Source organism: Crinia signifera, chromosome 1, assembly GCF_055691185.1.
Source record: "Crinia signifera chromosome 1, ASM5569118v1, whole genome shotgun sequence".
NCBI lineage: Eukaryota > Metazoa > Chordata > Amphibia > Anura > Myobatrachidae > Crinia > Crinia signifera.
The window spans coordinates 206,754,579-206,778,587 of NC_139217.1; the positions used below are offsets into that span (position 1 = coordinate 206,754,579).

The 24,009-nt window shown below is 44.4% G+C and overlaps 1 protein-coding gene and 1 long non-coding RNA gene across 2 annotated transcripts; one reads left to right on the forward strand and one right to left on the reverse strand.

Annotated features, from left to right (window-relative positions):
- Positions 1 to 257: 257 nt before the first annotated feature.
- LOC146067928 (uncharacterized) lies at positions 258 to 1,757 on the forward strand. The gene has a single exon (XM_083179210.1). It carries the CDS (start codon positions 292 to 294, stop codon positions 1,258 to 1,260), a length of 969 nt encoding a protein of 322 aa, XP_083035336.1. The 5' UTR covers positions 258 to 291; the 3' UTR covers positions 1,261 to 1,757.
- Positions 1,758 to 21,862: 20,105 nt separating this feature from the next.
- LOC146067987 (uncharacterized) lies at positions 21,863 to 23,350 on the reverse strand. The gene is made up of 2 exons (XR_014472946.1): positions 22,846 to 23,350; positions 21,863 to 22,063 (listed from the first exon to the last, which is right to left on the reverse strand). It is a non-coding gene; the product is annotated as an uncharacterized LOC146067987 (long non-coding RNA).
- Between the last annotated feature and the right edge of the window lie 659 nt (positions 23,351 to 24,009).

Here is a 24,009-nt window from a genome sequence, read left to right on the forward strand (position 1 = left end):
GTAGATTTCTACTGAGGGGCACTGATGCACATGTGTTGGTTATTCTTCCACATTACTCACAGTTACTGTACTGTTTTTTTCAGATTTTTGGTATATTTAATGTTTACAACTACTGCATTGCAAGTGTTCTTTCTTCAGTGAGCTTTCATAGAATATAAAACTAGTAAGACAATTTGGATATCAAACAAGATAGAAATAATGTGTACAGTTTCTCCTAAGCTAATGTGTCATTAACTTTTAAACAGATGACCCAGTGATCGGTACGTAAACATCCAGCTTCCCAATTTAACCATGAAAAATTCAAGTAGTAAAACTAAGAATGACAAAGAAGGCAATACAGTAAATTCCAAGCCAAAGAGACACTACAGAAAGACAGAAAATTATTCTCCAAAGGAGTTACCGCACAGGAAGCTCTCTCGCATAGGAAAGGCTGTGAATGAAAACTCTGATACAACAAATACATGCACTAAGGATCAGGCTAAGTTTTCTTGTGAGCATTGTGCGAAACAATTTAACAGAAAGCCAAACTACATTGTGCATCTGAGAACTCACACTGGAGAAAGGCCTTACATATGTAGTGAATGCGGAAAATGCTTTACACAAAGCTCCAGTCTTTTTAGGCACCTGAGAGTTCACGCTTGCTCAGAATGTGGGAAAACCTTTACACAGAACACACATTTTATCACTCACACGAGGATCCACACAAGTGAAAGGCCCTACTGCTGCAGAGAATGTGGCAAACATTTTAGCAGCAGTTCAAACCTGGTAAAGCACAGGAAAGTTCCCACAGGAGAAAAATCATGGCATTGCACTGTGTGCTGGAAGAGTTTTTCCTGCAGCACACAGCTTCGAGCGCATTTTAGAGTCCATACAAAAGAGAAGCCATATATGTGCAGTATGTGTGGAAAAAGCTTTAGCAGCAACTCCAACCTGGTTACTCATCAGAGGGTTCATACAGGAGAAAGGCCATATGTTTGTACAGAGTGCTGCAAACGCTTTACCCAAAGCTCCGCACTTTTACAGCATCATAAAACTTATGTCAAAGAAAGACCCTGTGTGTGCCCCGAGTGTGGAAAATGTTACACAGATGAAACCAGCCTCGGGAGACACCAGAAAATCCACACAAATGAGAAATTATTTACATGTTCGGAGTGCGGAAAAAGTTTCAGTGGCAACCCGCATTGGTTAAGGCCCCCATACACTATACAATTTTGGGACGATTTCATCCGATTTCGGCACTTTGGGCCGATAACCGGATGAAATCGCCCCAAAATCGCAGGTGTGTGATATATGATCCGATCCGATGCGCGGTCCCGTGCGCATCGGACCGGATCAGGGAGGTCGGACGGTCAGCACATAAGATCATCCGACCTCCCTGTATGCTATGCATATGCCTGCCCACCTGTCAGGCATATGCATGCAGACACCGGGGGGCGGGGGAGCACGGCAGGCAGACACACTGACCTGGCCGGCATGCTGTGATAACAAATAGCAGCGCTGCCGCTGCGGGACGGGACGCACAGTGGCGGCTATTAGATTTTTAAAATACCTGTCAAATGACCGGCCGTTCTGTGATTGGCTGAGAGCTAATTCAGACCCGATTGCAGGGAAAGTTTGTTCTCAAAATGGGCAAAGCCATGTGCACTCCAGGTGAGGCAAATGTAACATGTGCAGAGTAAGCTTTAAGGGTGTTATTTTGCAGAGTAAATACTGGCTGCTTTATTTTTACACCGCAAATTAGATTTCAGTTCAACACACCCCACCCAAATCTAACTCTCGCTGCATATGCTACATCTGCCCCACCTGCAGTGCAGCATGGTTTTATCCATTTTGAGAACAAATTTGTCACGCAATCCGGTCTGACATGCCCAATATTTAGTACTGCAAAGAATGAGGCATAGGGAGTGAATGGGTAAGATAAAGGAGAAGAAGGGGAACAAGGGGGGGGGTTATTAATGGAAGAGTTGGGAGGGATCAGGGCTATTTATCAGCAGGCTCCAGCAGGAACTGAGGCCCTTATTCTAGTTCACTCTTTCTGACAAAATATTTACTAGATGGACAAAACCATGTGCACTGCAGGTGAGGCAGGTGTTACTTGTGCAGAGAGAATTAGATTTGGGTGGGGTTCTACACCTGCCTCACCTGCAGTGCACATGGTTTTGTCCATCTAAGAAATATTTTGTCAGAAAGAGTGAACTAGAATAAGGGCCTCAGTTCCTGCTGGAGCCTGCTGAAAAATAGCCCTGGGAGGGATGGTAGGAAGAATGGAATGGGAGGAAATAGGAAAGAGTGAGCAAGAGCTAGGTGAGAAAGAAGAACTGCATTAAACGGCAGATGCTAGGCAAACGTACCCTGTGATGTGCAAACCATGGGGTCCAGACTGCATGGAACCTGTTTTATAGTATTGCTGAGAAGCCCAGCAATATACTCCATTCTTGGTTGGGGGGCAGATCGTAGTTTTAAGCGATGGCAAATGCAGGCAGGAGGTGGTATGCACCTTCTTTTGCATTTGCTCTTTTATGGATCGCATATAATAAGCTTCTGTGAACAGCTTATTATATGAAATAAATGCTGAATCAGGCCCTGTATATATTATCATATGTTACCCTTTATACGGGATTCCATAGTGCTGCCTACTTACAGTAAGTTATCATATTGAGGTATGGTGGAAATTTCCTTTAACAATCACAAAATAGAGCATTAGAAGAATTCTATTTTACTTCTGACAAATAAGCACAGGTGATGGAACAGGCCGACTGGAAGCTGAAGAATGCAGATGCACCACTACACTCGCCATTCCTACAAATGGAATCGGTACATCTATCAGAATGAACTTAGGTCTACAGTCATTAGGTGGACCCCACTAGGTCGACTGGTAAGAAGGTCGACATGGGCCAAGGTCGACATGACTTAAGGTCGAATTTGCATAAAGGTCGACATGAGGAAGGTCGACTGGTCATAAGGTCGACATGGGTTTTTCACTGTTTTTTTATCCGAATGTCGACACAGTCGACATGGACACAGTTGGCAATGAGAATCGGACCCTCGCATAGCTCACTTCACTCGCAATGCTTCGGGCACGGTGGCTCGCTTAGCTCGTCACAGCTTTAATAACCTCCTCCACGCCCTAGTGGATGGTAGGGCATGAAATACCGCCTGTCGGCACATGTCGGCTCAAAAAACAGTGAAAAACCCCATGTCGACCTTATGACCAGTCGACCTTCCTCATGTCGACCTTTATGCAAATTCGACCTTAAGTCATGTCGACCTTGGTCCATGTCGATCTTAAGTCAGGTCGACCTTCCTGCCAGTCGACCTAGTGGGGTAGACCTAATGACTGTAGACCTAAGTTCATTCTAATAGATGACCGCTTCCCCTACAAATGGGGTGCAAACAGCACCCACACTTCCCAGGTTGGGGTGCAGCGACCTGTGACCACACACTCTAGTAAATACAAATACAGGGGTCTCAGCACTCACCTTAATATACAAATATTCAAATAAATAATGGAGTTTTAGTTCATGAATTGATAAATGCATTTTTAAGCTTGCAGCCCATCGCCAAGGGACCCCATTTCACTACAAGTCCTACACTAACAATTAGTCTCTTAAGAGCCTTGCAACTGCTTACACATTATAGCTAAAATGAACATGTGGTTTTTTTTTTCTGGTTTAGAGCTCACCTGCCAACTACCTTATGGCTCTTAAAGGTGAGACAATCCCCAACACAACACCTGAATTAGTATTAAAGTGGCAGCTGTCACAGGTTTCAGTAAACCTCTGATCGTCTGATGCTCCCACCATTTTACCCCTAACAAATGAAATCCCCCCTTCTCCCCCTCCCCTTGGTACCTGAAATAAACAAACAGAGTCATGTACTTTTGGCGAATTAGTGGTCACATTTATTAATTTGCTTACAAATATATACTGTTACTTGCTTCTGTGGTGAAGCTAAGCACTGCGGTCCACCAGCCCTGTATCGTAACTGAATCAAGCCGCCCGGGGGGCCAGGGACCCCTTCTCGCAACTTAAAACCTGTAACCGCCCGGGGTCACCCTTCACGTTGCCCCCCGACGCCAGGCCTTGGAGCTCTTCACCCCCTTAGCTGGGGGGTGCCTCCGCTTCCTGGCGCCATTTTGGCTGGCCCGCAGTACTTCCGCCTCTGTTAATCTATGTTCCATTGCATCATAATTCTGCTTGTTGTTCGTTCTTCCTTCCTCTTGGGGTGGGCGGGTGGGACAAACACTTCTCAGGTATTCTGCTCCTAATGACCCTCCCCCTATACCTGGCCTTCCTTAAGTATGGTGATACGCCCTGGGGAGGGGTCACTTTACCTATTTCTTCTCCTGCCCTCCCCCCTTGTTACCTTCCCACTTTCCCTACTGTTCCCCACTGCATATGGGATTACAATGGTAATGGAGCCCATCCTAGTAGTTTATTGTCTCTCGCGTCTAGTCGACGCTCGCTCTCTTTAAACCTCTGATCGTCTGATGCTCCCACCATTTTACCCCTAACAAATGAAATCCCCCCTTCTCCCCCTCCCCTTGGTACCTGAAATAAACAAACGGAGTCATGTACTTTTGGCGAATTAGTGGTCACATTTATTAATTTGCTTACAAATATATACTGTTACTTGCTTCTGTGGCGAAGCTAAGCACTGCGGTCCACCAGCCCTGTATCGTAACTGAATCAAGCCGCCCGGGGGCCAGGGACCCCTTCTCGCAACTTAAAACCTGTAACCGCCCGGGGTCACCCTTCACGTTGCCCCCCGACGCCAGGCCTTGGAGCTCTTCACCCCCTTAGCTGGGGGGTGCCTCCGCTTCCTGGCGCCATTTTGGCTGGCCAATTTCCGCCAATGCTAGGTTCCTAGAACCGCAGCCCGCCACATTCCCGTGACCCTACGCCAACCTCCTGGCTCTACTCCGCCATTTGTACTCCGCTTGTTCTATCTAATGGTTATGTTCCCGGTTATCTTTCCTCCTCCTATCTCTTCCTTACTATCTACTTGCCTCTTACCTAACCCAGCAATATGATAGGGCACACCTCCTGGCTTTGGGAGCCCAGACTAATAGTTTACGGTCTCTCCCGGCTAGTCGCCTCTCACTCCTATCAAACCTTTGAGCGCTAAAGAGACTAAGAAACCCCACCCCTTTAAACATCCTCCCTCCCACCCCTTCCCTTTCGAAGGGAAGGGGTGGGAGGAAGGGAGCGAAGCTAAGCACTGCGGTCCACCAGCCCTGTACATAACTGAATCAAGCCGCCCGGGGGGCCAGGGACCCCTTCTCGCAACTTAACCTGTAACCGCCCGGGGTCACCCTTCACGTTGCCCCCCGACGCCAGGCCTTGGAGCTCTTCACCCCCTTAGCTGGGGGTGCCTCCGCTTCCTGGCGCCATTTTGGCTGGCCCGCAGTACTTCCGCCCCACAACTCCACCGCTACTAAGATCGGGAACAGCTCTAGCAGCAGCATGTTTCTGGTCAGTCCTGCTTCGTCCCAGCTCTGCGGCCACTGCGATGTGCCCCATTCTCCCTCGAGGTATGCCCCAAAACCACAAGAACCATCAGCGTCTGTCCAGGTCATCAGCCTGCCCGCCCCCTCCGATCCTTAGGCATCTGCAGGTGGAAGATGAAGTGTTGCACTGCGAGGTGACATAAAACATGTTAGTTTGTACTGTGTGTAAATACGTTGCACCATGCAGTCTCCCAAACCTGAGCAATAATCCTATAATGCCACCTTCCCTGCATTCTCCTTTTTCCATTTCCGACCTTGCCTCTATCCGTATACAAGTGACTGAATAGCTACCCCCCTGGAAATTTGTAATGTCCCATTAAGCACCGTTGGCATTGGACATTGTTGGACTAAGCTTGTTCAGTAAATGGTGCATTACCTTTGTTCTAAATGACCGTGAAAGAGAACTTGTACTAAGCTTCAAAAGAAGGGGCTGTTATCCCTTGTATTAGCATAAAGGTTATAAGATATAGCCACCACATTGCTGGCAGGTGCACTGCGCATAGGTCTTCCCTGCTAAGGCCAAGCATGTACCCCTTTAAAAAAAAAAAAAAAAAAAAAAATTAACTTACAAACTTAGTTGCTGTGAGAACTATGGTTCCACCCCTGTGCCCTAATTATATACATTACTTCTTATATAATTGCATGAATTGACTTAACAAAATTCTAACAGCAAAGGATTTTTTATAAAGCAGCAGATTAACCCCGCGCTTTTCAGGAAGCAACAGTAAGTTTGGATCTGCCAAAGATATAACAACAGTCTAATATGAAGTAAAATGCTTATCATGCACAAATGTAATGAATTCACTTATTGATATCCTGTACTATTATTATTATTGTACATACATGCACGTAACAATGAACTTACTCATTTGTATGTGACACCATATTATATTACTGACTGCAGCTTAATCTAACCTGTTACCATATATCATTCCCCCATTCAGCAACATATTTATAATACTGTCTATTATACCCCTATGATGCCTTGCACGCTGAAAATTGCACTGCATAATTAATTTTCCTGCCTTATTTTGCATTATATTTAACATTAAACAACATAATTTTTTAACATTAAAAACAAAAAATGCGTTCCCATATTTGGATTCTGCCTATCTACGCATATGCTTTGCCGTATCCTAATAACACTCTTAAGCAATATTATATTATGTTCTGAAAACTATGTCATTCCCCTAGTACATATGAAATGACACAACTCGGCGCTCATCTGTAATCATACATTTCATGTTTGTACGGCGCTGCGAAACACTTGTGGCGCCTTATAAATAAAACTATAATAATAATAACCATATTAATGTGTTATTGCACAAATTATACATTTGTTTATCATTGCTAGGCAGCCTGCTGACTCCATTGTATGCTCTGCTTAGTGGGAGGAGTAGATGAATGGATTGTATTGAAAGGATACCTCTATCATGATCTCTACATGCTATGCCATGTAAACAAGCCCTCAGTAATTTAATTAGGGGGAGGGGGGGATTGGACATTTTTTGCAACTTGCCTGAACATTGGGCCTAATTCTTTGCTGTTTTGCTAAAGGCTGCAGCGAGTATAATAATAATAAATCCCTAAGTACTCGTTTTTTTGGCCTTAAACTGCTAGAAAAAACTTCAGCACTGAATCCCAACTGTACTGTTAGGTAATAGGTGTAAAACTCTATTAGGTGCTGTGAATAACAGGGGGAAAGTTACCCAGCATAATAGAAAACATGTGGTAAAATTCTATCTGCATTAAAGATTGAATTCATAAGATTACAGAGACATTGGGAGTTTGTGACATCAGATGGTAGCAGGGTGCCGAATATGGAATTAAGTAAAAGAATAAGAAGGGATACAAATGCCAATAAATATAGATACTTATAATATTTCTGCTGCTTTCTGGATGTTCTTGCTGGTGCCCGCTGCTGCTGGGAGTCGGGTAAGGAGGGGACGGGCTGCGCTCTGGCTGTGAGTACGGCCCTGGGGATGCTCCTACCCGACTCTGTGTGTATGTCCCGGCTGCTGCTGCTTCTCTTCGGCGCTGCTGCCCGCTGCTGGAGTCCTGTCTTCTGCCTCTTTCTTCCTCTCGGCCGGCCCGTTCCACAGCCGAATGCTGCCCTCCTGGTGCCGATCTCAGATCTCCTGCTGCTGGAGCCCTCCTTGCTTTCTTCTGCTGCTGCTCCGGTCCCTTAGATCTCTGGATCTCTTAGGACAGTCCATTGCTTCTTTTTAACTTTAAAGCTGCTGGTGAGTCTCCACAATCCTTACGGTGTGCCCTCTTGCTTCTCAGGTATTCTGCTCCTCGGACAAACACTTCTCAGGTATTCTGCTCCTAATGACCCTCCCCCTATACCTGGCCTTCCTTAAGTATGGTGATACGCCCTGGGGAGGGGTCACTTTACCTATTTCTTCTCCTGCCCTCCCCCCTTGTTACCTTCCCACTTTCCCTACTGTTCCCCACTGCATATGGGATTACAATGGTAATGGAGCCCATCCTAGTAGTTTATTGTCTCTCGCGTCTAGTCGACGCTCGCTCTCTTATAAATGAGCTTATCTAGGGTGCATGACAAAGCTATGATCACAGTAAAAGAGGTTCATTAAAAATGAACCCATGCATTAACCCAGATACAGAAGTACCAACACACTCGCCATTCCTACGAATGAGGTGCAAACAGCACCCACACTTCCCAGGTTGGAGTGCAGTGGCCTGTGACCACACACTCTGGTAAATACAAATACAGGGGCCTCAGCATAATAAACTAACTTAATATACAAATAATGAAATATATATGTATGTAGAACAGACCCTTGTTTCGCGCTCCCAGTTGTATGAATATTTGCTGTGGGGGGGCTGCCTTATTTACAAGATCCCCTGTTGGGGGATGGAGAAAACATGGAAAACAATTGTAAGATGGTGCCCCTTTAATTGACTGTTTGGGAGTTGTGGACTGCGCACTCAAAAAGAAGGTGAAGTTGTTAATGTAGGTATGGATGAACAAAACAGTACTGTGGTGTTGGTTAAAATGTTTATTGAAAGATATATAGGGAATGCATATATAGCGAATGCAAGGGTTACTCAAATGAGAATGGGTGGGAGTGATGCAGTTCAATTGACAGGCAGGATACCTCTGCGTCTCACTGGGGGGATGGGCTGTGACAGCGGGGTCCTGACCCTGTGTGGTCTAAGAGTGCTGTGTTCGGGTGTTCGTGGCACCCTACTGGGACATTGCCTCATCAGTGGACTTACCTACTGACCCATCTGCACACAGGGGGAGACATAAGTCACGGCCGTGACCTATGGTGAAAAGGGGATCTGTTTATGTAAAACATCCATTTGCGGCCAAATTAAAAGGTTTAGCATATATATTTAGTGTGCACCTGCAAACTCCTCCTCCTGCTTGCTGCACTACAAGTCTCAGCAGGTAGCACCTCATATGTCCAGGGTGTGCAGTTTAGGGCCCCTCCCCCTATGTACTATATATTGTGTATTCATACACACTGGAAGGTACTAGAGACGCCTTCCTCCTTAACTAGCACCCCACCCACCTGTCCCAGATTGATTTTAAATAGGTTGAAGTCCCAACATTCAAGACTGCACACCTCAGCTTGGCACTATGAGGGTAAGTCCTACTATACATATATGCTGAGTGTTAGTTTGTGGGACTGTGTTTGGGGTGCTGGGCTCTTTGGGCTGCTGTTGCTGGGCTGCTCCATGGCATCATATCGTATACTTTCAATCACCCCTTTAGTTTGTTTAATATATACGTAGCACCCTTCACATTTATTATTACTTCTTACCTAGGTAAGTCCTATCACATATAATTTCCCCTATCCCTTTTACTATCACTTTAATTTCACACTAATGTGATGCCATGGGGTGGTTCTGCTGGGCAGGCCTGGGGGGCCCTGTGCCCTGGACCTGTCCCAGAGTAGTGTTAGGGACTTGTCCTATTGAGGTAACCTGGATGCGGTGGACAAGCCCATACTAATGGCCATTACTATGCTAATAACCTCAAATGCAATATAGCAAGATATTAAAAGGTTTAGCATATATATTTAGTTTGCACCTGCAAACTCCTCCTCCTGCTTGCTGCACTACAAGTCTCAGCAGGTAGCACCTCATATGTCCAGGGTGTGCAGTTTAGGGCCCCTCCCCCTATGTACTATATATTGTGTATTCATACACACTGGAAGGTACTAGAGACGCCTTCCTCCTTAACTAGCACCCCACCCACTTGTCCCAGATTGATTTTAAATAGGTTGAAGTCCCAACATTCAAGACTGCACACCTCAGCTTGGCACTATGAGGGTAAGTCCTACTATACATATATGCTGAGTGTTAGTCTGTGGGACTGTGTTTGGGGCGCTGGGCTCTTTGGGCTGCTGTTGCTGGGCTGCTCCTTGGCATCATATCGTATACTTTCAATCACCCTTTTAGTTTGTTTAATATATATGTAGCACCCTTCACATTTATTATTACTTCTTACCTAGGTAAGTCCTATCACATATAATTTCCCCTATCCCTTTTACTATCACTTTAATTTCACACTAATGTGATGCCATGGGGTGGTTCTGCTGGGCAGGCCTGGGGGGCCCTGTGCCCTGGACCTGTCCCAGAGTAGTGTTAGGGACTTGTCCTATTGAGGTAACCTGGATGCGGTGCGGCATTCATCCCCGTAGCTGGTCAGCCCGGGCTGGGATCCTGGAAGAGTGGGGACCCCCCCCCCAATATAGGGGAATCCTGCCCTCCAGAGTTACCGCTGAAGCCGGGGCTGTCCCCGGTGCCCCTGGGGCAGTGGGCATCAGGCTGATAAATGGTTAATATTAGATTAAACTATTGTGTAATGTTGTGGAACTACAAGTCCCAGCAAGCCTGCACCACATACAGGGATTTAGAGAACCACAAGTCCTAGTATACGGGGCATTGAAGGACCCACTGAGTCTTGTTCCACAACATGACCAATAGTGAAATAAATCACACACACGAACAGTATAACTTTATTACATACTATATTTATTCACACATACATTACCTATGGATCCCGAAGGCCTATCCTCTTCTCCATATAGAATCCAAACAAGTACGAAGGAAGGAAAGAAAAGAACTCTCTCTTTTTTAGGGGCACAACTTTAGTTTGTTAAGTATTATTGTATATTTAAAAATTAACTTTTATTAGGTTTTAATTTAAAATATTGGGAGCCAACTATAAAGACAAGACCATTTACATACATACATAGAAAACAAATCTCACCTGTCAAGAAAAAAATCTCCTAGGCAGGACAATAAAGAAATTTTTAAAATCTATATCACAGTCAAAGTTACTGTTAATATCTGTAGTATGGCATTTATATTACTGTATAATTTAGTGTAGATGAGCTACATACTATTGATAGCAAACTAGCGAGAATATCACCTTGTGAGGGAATATCTAATCTGCTTGTAGTGTGATATTACCTCACTTATTATATTTCAATCAGAATACACTGAAATACTGCAAATGGCAACATAGAGATCAAAAATTTGAAATAATGTTGCAATACCGTTACCAGTATAGTTCAGAAAAACATGTTATGCAATGAATATAGGAGATATAATAAACATCAGTGCAGTAAATGGCTGTAAATCATTAAACCACTATTCTTGTTAAGGATATAATAACATAACTCCTGAAGACTTTGGTAGATCAAAAGTGCCTTGTTGTGCTACAGCGTACATATGTGTAATTAGTTGGTTAGTTTAGCGCAACACATTTGTGTAAGAAAAATCATAAAGGAAAGGGCAGAGGCGTACCTAGATAATCGTGGGCCCCATAGCAAAAGTTTGTAAGGGCCCCCTATTTAGCAACTGATGGTGATAAATGTATGTAAAACATATACTCAGACAGCAAAGATGGGCCCCCTTAAGCTCTGGGCCCCATAGCAGCTGCACCCCTTGCACCTATGGTAGTTCCGCCCTTGGGAAAGGGAGAAGAAGAAATCTCCTTTAAATCTGCTGCTACTGCTGCTGCTTGCAGGAGGGTACACCTGTGCCAATATAGCAAGTGAGCGAGTGCATGCAGATTTTATTATGCCTACTAAAGGAGTCAGAGGGCTTCTGCTGTTGAGGCTCAGTGTGCAAAACCACCTGATTAACACTAGGTCCTTTCAGGAAAGCTACACACACTTAAGCTCCAATGAGAGAGCCCAGAAAAGGTATGGATATAAGGTATCAAGGGTAAACCCTCTTCCTAGTCACAAATGCTGCTTTTTACCCATTTGCCATAAGGCATTGGTGGGATCCAAACAAGTACCTGTAGCACACATCAGATAAGCTGAATTTTATTTTTAACACAGTATGGGCAAAATGTGTCATCGTTTTTGAAAGATTGAAGTGTTATACAGTATTGCCTTATTGTATACTGTATGTCTCTTTTCTCCTCATGTTTCTATACATCCGCTAATGGAGTATATTACAAGGAAGATTCCAATTTAAGGAGATCACTAAAATGGGAAATGATACATCTCTAGTACCTCAGAAATAAACTACACGTACAATAATTAAAAAAAGGAAGATCCCGCTAATAATGACATCTGGGACCTATGCCCAGTTTCGTGCCCAATTTCTACCCAAATCCTTGTTGGTCAAAAGAAATTGCAAGTGAGTCATATGTACCTGACCCCCCTGTGCAGGTTTCAAGTGTCATACTGTTTGACCAACGCTGTTTAACCCTTGCAGAACACCAGCTACTTATTCAAAATGATGAAATCTGGGACCCATGCCCACTTTACTGCCCAAATCCTTGTTGGTCAAAAGAAATGGCAAGTGGATCATATGTAAGTGACCCCCCCTATGTGGATTCCAAGTGTAAAAAATTTTGACCAACGCTGTTTCAACCTTGCTGGACACCAGATACTTATTCAAAATGATATCTGGGACCCATGCCCATTTTTGGGCCCATTTTCTGCCCAAATCCTTGTTGGTCAAAATAAATTGCAAGTGGGTCATATGTAGGTGAACCCCCTGTGTGGGTTTCAAGTGTAATATGTTTTGACCAACACTGTTTAACCCTTGCAGGACACCAGCTACTTATTCAAAATAATGACATCTGGGACCTATGCCCAGTTTCGTGCCCAATTTCTACCCAAATCCTTGTTGGTCAAAAGAAATTGCAAGTGAGTCATATGTACCTGACCCCCCTGTGCAGGTTTCAAGTGTCATACTGTTTGACCAACACTGTTTAACCCTTGCAGGACACCAGCTACTTATTCAAAATGATGACATCTGGGACCCATGCCCACTTTACTGCCCTATTACTGCCCAAATCCTTGTTGGTCAAAAGAAATGGCAAGTGGGTCATATGTAAGTGACCCCCCTGTGTGGATTCCAAGTGTAATATTTTTTGACCAACGCTGATTAACCCTTGCAGGACACCAGCTACTTATTCAAAATGATGACATCTGGGACCCATGCCCATTTTAGTGCCCTATTTCTGCCCAAATCCTTGTTGGTCAAAAGAATTTGCAAGTGGGTCATATGTAAGTGACCCCCCTGTGTGTATTCCAAGTGTAAAATTTTTTGACCAACGCTGTTTAACCCTTGCAGGACACCAGCTACTTATTCAAAATGATGAAATCTGGGACCCATGCCCACTTTACTGCCCTATTACTGCGCAAATCCTTGTTGGTCAAAATAAATGACAAGTGGGTCATATGTAAGTGACCCCCCTGTGCGGACTTCAAGTGTCATACTGTTTGACCAACGCTGTTTAACCCATACAGGACACCAGCTACTTATTCAAAATGATGAAATCTGGGACCCATGCCCACTTTACTGCCCTTTTACTGCCCAAATCCTTGTTGGTCAAAAGAAATGGCAAGTGGGTCATATGTAAGTGACCCCCTTGTGTGGGTTTTCAGTGTAATATTTGTTGACCAACGCTGTTTAACCCTTGCAGGACACCAGCTACTTATTCAAAATGATGAAATCTGGAACCCATGCCCACTTTACTGCCCTATTACTGCCCAAATCCTTGTTGGTCAAAATAAATTGCAAGTGGGTAATTTGTAAGTGACCCCCCTGTGTGGATTTCTGGTGTAAAATTTGTGGTCCAAGACTCATTAACCCTTGTAAAAGTGATTGTTCTGAATAAGAAGCTGGAGCTCCAATAAGAAGTGATTAAGAAGCCAACTTCAGCCTCGTTGGAATTTGGGGGTTGTGAGAGACGACACCCTCGCTGCACGTGATGGTTGTAGTATTGCAGCATGCATTTAGTTTGCGTGGTAAGTTTGGTAAATCTTCCAAATATTAAAAAAAGTGATGTTGTCCCTAGCAACCTACTGTATCTGTCTATCATTTCTGTATTGCATCCTACAAAATGATAGACATACTCTGATGGGTTACGATTGGCAACATCACCTCTTTTAATTTTTCGAATTTTAGTAAATTTACCCCTTAGGGCAAGATTTATCAAGCTTCATAATGCAGGGCTGCCTAACCTCCCGGAATGGTCGATGTGACATAGGATATGGCATTGGATGGTAATTATAATGGCATCGGGGGCTGGAAGCATCGAGGCCGGTTTTGCGTTCAAACCTCCAAGAACACAGCTAATGGAGGTTTGGCCAAACTGCTTATACACAGATCTGTTGAATGCAATACATTATGGAACTTGCACATTGTGGGCAATGCCATCTTTAGCTAGGCTTACCACACTGCCCCATTACACGGGGTCACCAATGAACTACACAGGTTATTGGGCACTGAATTTACAGAAGTAGACTGGAGAGACACAAGGTAGCTGGAGCTGGTGAGTCAATGGAGGGCTGAAGATACAGAAGGGGGCTGGAGAGACACAAGGGAGCTGGTGAATCACCAGGCAGCTGGAGAGACTGAAGGTGGCTGGGTAGACACAAATGAGCTGGAGCTGGTCAGGAAATGATGGGCTGGTGAGTCATCAGGATCCTGGAGAGACTGTTAAAGCATGAGAAAGACTTTTTTTAACCAGAATTTCTACATAAGAGGACATTAACATGGTATCAGTGTACCGCTGCACCCAGCACACTATTATATTCTCCCGCCCCGCCCTAGTGGATGGTAGGGTATAATATACAGCCTGTCGGCACATGTCGGTTAAAAATAAAAAAAACTTGATAAACTCATGTTTTGACTGTTGACCTTCCTTACCCAATGCTTGTGTGGACCTGCTGGCCTTAGCCATGTTGACCTACAGTATTTCATGTGTCAACCTAAGCCGTGTCGACCTACTGACCATATCCAGTTGGTCATCCGGGTTAAAAGCACACATTTACTGACAGATGAACCTGTATAGTCATTTTTAAATGTTAGGAAATGTGCACTCTAGTCTTGGAAGCCCAAAATAAAGTACATTAGTCCCTCATACACCAGCCTGACTTGTCTGAGGCACAAGTCGGACCTGATTTTCCCTTAACCTCCCCAGCATCCCTTCATCCGATTTGGCGTTTTATCTCACGTATATATTTTATTTACAGTTTATTATATAGAGCAGCAGATTCCGTTGCGCTTCACAATAGGAAACAACAGTGATTATAGAAACTGGGTAGAAACAAACCGACATAAAGGTAGGAGGGCCCTGCTCGTACGCTTACAATCTATAGCACTGAAGGACTCGCGGTGAGCTGTTGGGGGGAATTCAAGGGACATTTGATGCGATAAATCAGATGAAGCCGCGACGTGCACTGAAGGCAGCAATTCCAATTTATCTTATGGGAGCAGAAGGTTCAATCTCCAGATTGGAGGTGCACGTGGCTTCGGTTCGAATCCAATGTCAAACACACGCGACTTGGCCACTTGACCGAATTTCTCGGGCGGCTCAGTAGCATTTGGGTGAAATCGGGCCAAATCCCATAAGTGGATGGCCACCTTAAATGCATACATGGGCAGACTAGATGGGACAAGTGGTTCTGATCTGCCATTACATTCTAGGTTTCTATGGGGTGTGAATCAAAAGGTCTATAGTGTCTCGGTCAAAAGTCAATATATCGACAGGTGCAATGGCAATGTAAACCAAAGGTTGACATTAAAAAGTCGATGTGAGTTTTTCACAACTTATTAGTGTCAATGTCAACACTTGTCAACATGGACCCCAATCATTTCACGGGGCGTGCTTCGGGCATGGGAAAAGTCCCATCAAAAGGAAAAAAAAATTAAAAAAATTGTGAAAAACTTATCTTGACATTTTCAAATGTCAACCTATCATTCGGATATCGTTTCTATGTAGGGGGGCTGATGGACGATTATGTTCAGACATAAGCATTTAAAATGTTGATACACAAGGGAGATGCTTCATAAGATTATGCTTCATTGCTTCTTTCTATATACTTTTATTTTTTTTAAAACATTTTTATTGACAGGTTAAATAAAACAAGTAATAACCATATAAATTTGCAGAATAACAGTCAACTTCCATGTCAATGTGACAAAAACCCAGAGCTTTAATGTCCGTGCTCTGCAACAGGATTATCTGAGGTCATAAATTACCTGTCACGGCTAAAGGGCTGGATGGAGTCGTGTGGTGCACAGAAGCCGGAGACGGACCAGGAGGAGTAGGATTGAAACGTGCAGGTTTAATAACTGATTTCATAAATGATAAACTTCACTCAAATACTTCTTTAAGTGACAGTTGGGATAAATTAAATAGAGTCCAGCACAATATTAATAACGAGCAGGTAAATCTGGAAACGTGTACTTGAAGAGCCAGAGTACATAGAGGAAGATCCGGAAAGAGGTTGATTTGATGACAGAAGAAATGGATCCGGATGACTGAAAGATGATGGAATGAATGAGTTGTATGAAGGAGGGCAGCGGAAAGCTGAGCAGGGTAATTCTGGGACACAAGCAGGAACAAGCACTAGGTAGGACTTGCAGCATTGGTGTCAGGAGAAAACTTCCTTGTAGCAAGATGCAGGGAGCAAGGCACCAGAGTCAGGAGAGAAAGAGCCAGGATCCGGGAATCAGCTAGGAGTTGTGAATGACTCCAAAGACTCATTGCACTGACACTGAACAGCCTAGGCAGATCCCTTATATCCCCAGGGGACGGCTGCCATTGGCTGTCAGCGCAGGATGAGGAGGGAACCTCCACTCTGGGCCAATCTGTCTCCTGCCCTCAACCAAGATGGCGACGCCGGCCTCCCGGCACCACTATCTGCAAAGACACCGCTACCCGACGCTCCCCTGCTGCCATCCCTACCCAGAGCTGCCGCTACCCGCACACCGCAGACCGGAGCCTGCACACGCTAGCCGGCGGCGGGCGCGGACGGGTGAGTACTGTACCCGCCGCGGCTACGTGTGACATTACCTCCTCCAACGGTGTATAAAACTGGGAATAAGAGACTTCCGCTTCCGCCCTCCTATGAAGCGGTACTAGGGAAGGACTGCTCCGCTGCCAAAGCCGCTATACCGCTCCCGAATCCGGCACACAGCCTCCCAGCACCAGCCCGCTACGACCGCTAACATCCGCTGACTTCCCCCATGCATGAAGCGCTATCTCAGCGCTATGCCAGCTCCAGCCGCAAAGAAAAATAAGGAGAAAGAACGCCAGGCTCAGGAAGCCAAGATGGCGGCGGAGGCCGCGACGCGTTGCGCTGCCCCAGCATGACCCAGCGCACATACCGGCGCACACTCCAGGGGACATCTCTCTCCCACAGCACCCATACAAACAACGGAGGAATTAAACCCACGCAGTGAGTACACTGACCAAGACCGGTCTCTCCCTGCGCCCACCTCCCCTGTCACATATAGAGACATGGTCGAGGCAATAAGATCAGCAATAGGCCCCCTGCTGGAAATACAGACAGCCTCCATTAATAAGCAGATTGACCAGCTCCAACAGAGAATGCTGGCTAACGAACAGACGACATAGTAGAGCTTAAACAATCCTTGCAAACAGCCACAAAAGAAATAAGCTACCTGCATAACAAGGTCCAAGATCTCGAGAATAGATCCAGGAGGTGTAACCTCAGGATCATAGGACTCCCTGAGGCAGTGAAAGGACAGGAACTCTTTGATTTTATACGGATAACCCTGCCTGAATTACTACAAATCTCTGATAGATGCACAGACCTTGTTATAGAACGTGCACACCGTTTGGGATCTATGCGGCCACAAGAGGGAGCCAGACCCAGGGCTGTGATATTTAAACCCCTGAACTTTTTGCATAAAGAACTAATATGGTCCACTTCAAAAAGAATGAGGGATATCACCTGGCAAGGAAACAAAATCTTGATTTTTCAAGACTATTCGGCGGAACTTTCAAAATCCCGCAGAGACTTTGCCCCGATATGTTCTAAACTAATTCAGGACGGCACAAAATTCGCGATGCTTTACCCAGCGAGACTTCGCATATTCGAGGGAAACACCTATAAAGATTTTACCTCCCACATGGACGCCGAGGCATACCTTAAAGAATCTGGCGCAGCATCACAACATGCTTCGGGCTGGGCGGACGACCCCTGATACCTGGAACACTCGCAAGCACCAAGATTTCCCCATACCCATTTCAGTCTACAAAGGGACATTACGGGACAGCTACACTTTAATACTCCTATGACAGCAACAGAGATCTGGACTGTCCCCTGCCTAAGTTGACGCTGGAGACACACAGTGCCTCAGTACCAGCCAGGCATATTCATGTCTATACCCTGGCGATTTCAAATTAGACAGAAAAATCCCAGGCACACAAGTTAATGGTTTAGTGTATAACATTTTTAGCTTTAAAATGTGTTCTGGAAAGCAATAATTCACTGTTATATGCACATTGTCGTACCCACTCCAGCTCTACCCCTCTCTCCCCCCCCTCCCCCCATTTAATATAAAAAAAAATATATATATATATATATAGAGCCTGTGGCGGGCGCAATGCGCAAGAAAACCTCGGTTTTCTCTTCTTCATAAGCGGTTGGCTTATTGGTTAAGGAGCATATCCTCCCTGTTATGTTTACATGTCTGCAAAGATGTGTAGGTTATTCTACTTATTGCTTGGAAGTCACATTATAACTAGACTTCTACCCCCTTCCCCCCTCCCTCTTCTTTACCCTTCAGCACCACCGTACCGTCCAGACGAGTTTCAAAGATATGTCTGTGTAGTAACTATGCTTCTTATCAAGTTTACCACCTTTTATGTACCGTGATGTCAGATATTTCAATTGGTAGTTGGAATGTGGGTGGGATTAACTCCCCACAAAAACGTAAACAAATTTTAATGTACTTGAATAAATTACATCTCGATGTTGTATGTCTGCAGGAGACCCATCTGACACAAGCCGAAACTGCAAAGCTTCAGATCCTCCAGTGGCAAATCCTCTCATCAGCTCCTTACAACTCCAAAGCAAGAGGAGTCGTGGTCCTGGGTAGGAGACAGACCCCAATGACAGCCGAAACACTTCTATCTGACCCAGAAGGCAGGTACACTCTCTGCCGTATAACTATGGCACAAACACAATTCATTATACTTAACATATACGCCCCCAACACCTACTCTAAATCATTCTTCCAAAACATTCTGAAAATCCTCACCCCCTATATGCACCTCTCTATTGTGCTTTGCGGAGACTTTAACCTGACATCACATCCTACCTTAGATAGACAATCCCCCTCTAACAGGAAGCTCCCTAGACTAGGTATACCTACCCTAGCAGAAAAATTACACCTACTCGATATGTGGAGACTGTTCCACCCCACTGACCGAGATTACACATGTCTCTCAGCTGCAAAAGGGACGATATAGATTATATCTTGACCTCATCTAGCCTCCCCCCCAAGATACTGGTACCCCAGATAGAACCAATATCGTTATCAGACCATGCGATCATATGGTTAAAACTCAAATTATCCCCAGAGAAGAGCACATGTATAAATTGGCGCTGCCCGTCTTCATTAGCAGCTTCAGACTCTCTAAAACAGAACATCTTACAGGCATGGGACAACTATGCAGATGACAATAAAGACACAGCGGACACAAACCCCACACTCTTTTGGCAGGCCTCAAAAGCAGTCCTGCGCGGAGCAATAATATCCCATACCTCACATAAAAAAAAAACACTTGCTAAAGAATTCTCCCAAGCACAATAAACCCTCACCGCAAAATTTCTTGAATTTAAACAATCTCCATCCCCCTCTACAAAGCTAAACTACCAACAAGCCAAAGATTCCTTTGAGGGATTATTTGTTAAATCCAAATCCCTATATACATTCACCAATAATGCAAAATTCCACAAATATGGAATTAAATCTAGCAAATTACTCTCAAATCTCCTAAAAGGACACAACTCCACAACAATTATACACCCACTTAAACAAAAAGATGGAACCATTACCAAAACTAATGCTCAAATAGCAGAAACACTAAATGACTTTTATAGCTCCCTATACTCAGCCCCTACCAGCGACAAAAGTCAAGCTGATGAATTTTGGAGAGACCTACCTACACCCCAACTTTCACAACTATCAGCAGAATCACTTACCCGAGAATTTTCCTTATCGGAAGTTCAATCTGCCATTTCGAGCCTAAAACCAGGAAAGGCCCCTGGTCCGGACGGCCTGACGTCCGAATATTACAAGACACTTGCTCCTAAAATAGCCCCTATATTGGTCAAATTTTACAATTCCATCCTCACTACAAATACCGCCCCGCCCTACTTCAACTCAACCACGATTAAAATACTCCCAAAACCAGGAAGAGATCTCTCAGATCCTGGGTCATATAGGCCGATATCGCTTCTCGATATCGACTATAAACTTTTAACAAAAATGATTGCTGAAAGGCTGAAACACCTCCTACCGTCCCTAATACACCCTGACCAGACAGGATTTGTAAAAGGAAAAAACCCAGTCACAAACATTAGAAAGGTGCTATCGGTGTTGTATCAATCCCAGTTGGCCGTGTCGGGCGCCTCCCTAGCGATATTATCGCTGGACGCGGAAAAGGCGTTCGACATGGTCCACTGGGACCACCTACACACAGTATTAAAGAAATTTTCCTTTCCCACTAAATTTATGGAACTTTTAGAAACATTATATCGTAACTCTACCTCTAGGATCATGTGCAACGGCACCTTGTCAAACCCCTTCCCCATCTTAAGAGGAACCAGACAAGGATGCCCGCTTTCACCCCTACTCTTCGCATTAGCTCTAGAACCACTAGCTATAGCTTTGCGTCAGTCTCCCTTATTCAGCGGTATCCCAATTGGACAGGTAGACCTTAGAGTTTCTTTATTCGCAGACAACATGTTGTGGTTCCTGTCCTCCCCTGAACATTCCCTGCCAACAGCCTTTTCAATAATTCAGCAATTTAGCTCTTTTTCAGGCTATAAAATAAATGTACACAAGTCCGAACTGATGATATTAAAAGGCCCCCCTCCACTCTTCTCAGATAGAGACGACCTCCAGGTTATTAAATGTAAATCCACACAACTAAAATATCTAGGCATACAAATCCCAGCACACATTTCAAATCTATATAATTTAAACTACACATCACTGATTAACAACCTCTCCAAATCCATGGATACATGGACCGACCTCCCACTCTCCCTGCTGGGGAGGGTGGAGGTCATAAAATCAATGATTCTGCCCAAATTAATGTACGTTATACAGATGCTGCCAATCAAACTGACAAATAAAGACATCCAAAAACTAAACTCACGCATGGCGCAGTTCCTATGGAATAAGAAAAAAGCAAAAATTGCATTACACAAATTACACCTGCCCAAGGCTTTGGGCGGTCTCAATGTGCCAGACCTACATCAATACACCAAATCCCTGCTTTGCCGCTTTGCCCTAGGTTGGCTAGTAGAGATAGATACTTTCTCGGATTCCGCAGTGGACTGTGCCATGTTCACACCATACTCTCCTGGAGCCCTCCTACATGTCCCCCGCACACAAATCCCCCCGCACATCTTCAACAACCCTCTCTTTCTAGACACATACAAGGCTTGGTGGTCTGTCTCCCGCTCACTTGGACTGGACCCTCAAACGTCCCCATGGATCCCCATCTGGGGTAACCCTATGTTTACCCCAGGGGTGGATAGTTCTATTTTTTACAGGCTCAAACATAAAGGACTAAGGAAGATGACGCAGGTATTTGACCCTGGAGGAAAGGTATATTCCATATCTGAACTGCAGAAAATGTTCGGTTTGCCTTTGAGCGGCTCCTTTTCACTCCTCCAGCTAAGGCACTATGCACTTTCGCTACCCAAGCCTGATATACAAACCACGAGGTATATGAAACTGAATAGCTCTGTTAGTAAATTTCAGACAGGGACGTTCAAGAATAAATACATTTATGACCAACTCTCATCCTTACCTGCTGAACGAGTATGGAAAGAAGTCACAAACAAGTGGTTAAAAGATATCCCTTTATTGGAAAACTGTGAAACTATATTTAAACATTATCATAAAACGTTGAAAATATTAAGATCCTCCATCCTTCAGGAGGTACACGTGAAGTTTGTTCATAGGGCTTACATCTCACAACAGCAGAGGAGTCATTTTGTCCTTGAAGTGCAAAACAGGAGTGGGCTCCTTTTTTCACAACTTTTGGTCCTGCAGACATATACAAAAATTCTGGTATAAATTGTTGTATTTCATCAAACTTAACTTTAATATCGGACTGCAGCTAGATCCCATCCCCATGCTGTTTGCTAATTTTGAGAGTTGGAACATCACACCAGCGAACTCACATCTGTTGCCCCTAATTACCCTGATAGTCACAGTGGCTAAGAAAGTGATTCTAAACTCATGGATCACACCACATATTCCAAAGGTAGCAGAGGTGGAATCGCTGCTGTTGAAGTATATGTTTTATGACAAATATGATGTGATAAAACACCCATAGGTATCTTCATCAAGATTTTACCAGGTGTGGAGACCATTTATAGATAGTCGCCCACAAATACTGAAAGAAGCTATCTACAAAACACTGGAAATCCGTCCAGAAGGAGCTAGATAATTACATTTCCCATATATAATGTACGAAACGTGATGCTGAACACCCCCCCCCCTATCCCTATCTCTCCCCCTCTCCCCCCCCCACCCCATAGAAAAAAACTCTTATATTAAGTTAAAGTTATTCGTTTAATGTTATGTATAAAGAAAATGTCAGACAAAATGCTAATCTAACAAGGCGGGCTTACGAGATTTAGAGGCAGGCCTCTTCATCAAGTTACTCGAACCCCATGCCTGCGAAACTCAAGTATAAATATGTACAACTTGGTTAGAATTGATATCATACATTGTAATATTTTATTACTCATGTTCACTATTGTTTCATTTGGCATATGTCTGAAATAAACAGAATTTGAAAAAAAAAACTGGGAATAAAATACCAACGAAAACAAACGTGAAACGGAAAACTTCAACATCCGAGTCCGAGTTGGCCCCCTCTAATTCGCCGTGCGAGCTTAATGTCCTTCACGTGCAGCGTGACCCTGTGTGCATGGACACTGAACAGGTAAGCGTCTTCGAAAAGCCACACCAGGTAGGCCTCAGCTGCCTAAGAAAGAGATGTTACACTGAAACCGGAGGTTTACACAGGAAAAGGAACTTTGGGCTTAAGTCAGTATGAATCGCTATTTATTCACAAAGCAGAGTGATTGCGCATTTAGACCGCACACAATGCGCAAGGAAAAATAGCGTCAGAAAACACGTATAGATCGTAAACACAATGCAGCTGGATATTGACCGTCGGTAAGCTGCTGTTTTGGGGTGGAAACCAGACTATTTCTGGATGGGTCCGAAAAAAAAAATGCAGGTCTGTGACAACAGCACTGGCCTTGTTCAGCCTGTGTCAGTCACAGATTAGTCTCTTCCATGTTCCGGAATTTGCGTACAGTCCTGGCCAACCTGTGGCTCTCCAGATGTTGTCAAACTACAAATCCCATCATGCCTTGCCACAGTTTTGCTATAAGGGAGTATTAAAACTGTGGCAAGGCATGCTGGGATTTGTAGTTTCACAACATCTGGAGAGCCACAGGTTGGCCCTGTCCTGGCATATAGATTTGGGGGGGGGGGGGGGGGGAGCAGTAACCGGGTGTTTCCTCTTCATGGGTGGCGGATACCTACTTCTCAGATTAGCGATTCATGATGAATTAGGCCCTTATCACAAATACGATTCATAGATAGGAAAAAATAGTTACAGACAGATAATTTGAGAGGCAATACATGGTCAAACAGAGCAAACAGATCTTTCTTCCCCATAAATTCTGTAGGCCACTATTAATCATTCATTCACACAGATATGCCCTCATACGTACAGCCCAATCCCAGTGGTGCGTACTTGCACTTTGTGTTGCTACTTTTTTACCTCAGCTTTGCGCCTTTATCTTCATTGTGTAATTTCCTCGATTGTGCATTTTAGAGAATACTAATTGTATTGCTGTAGGAGGTATCTTGGGTGAAATTTAAAAGGGTGAGAGATTTGGTAAGAAATCTCCATTTTTTTTAAAAGCGGCAATCATTTACACGGCAAAATGAAACTGGTTCTGCAGTGT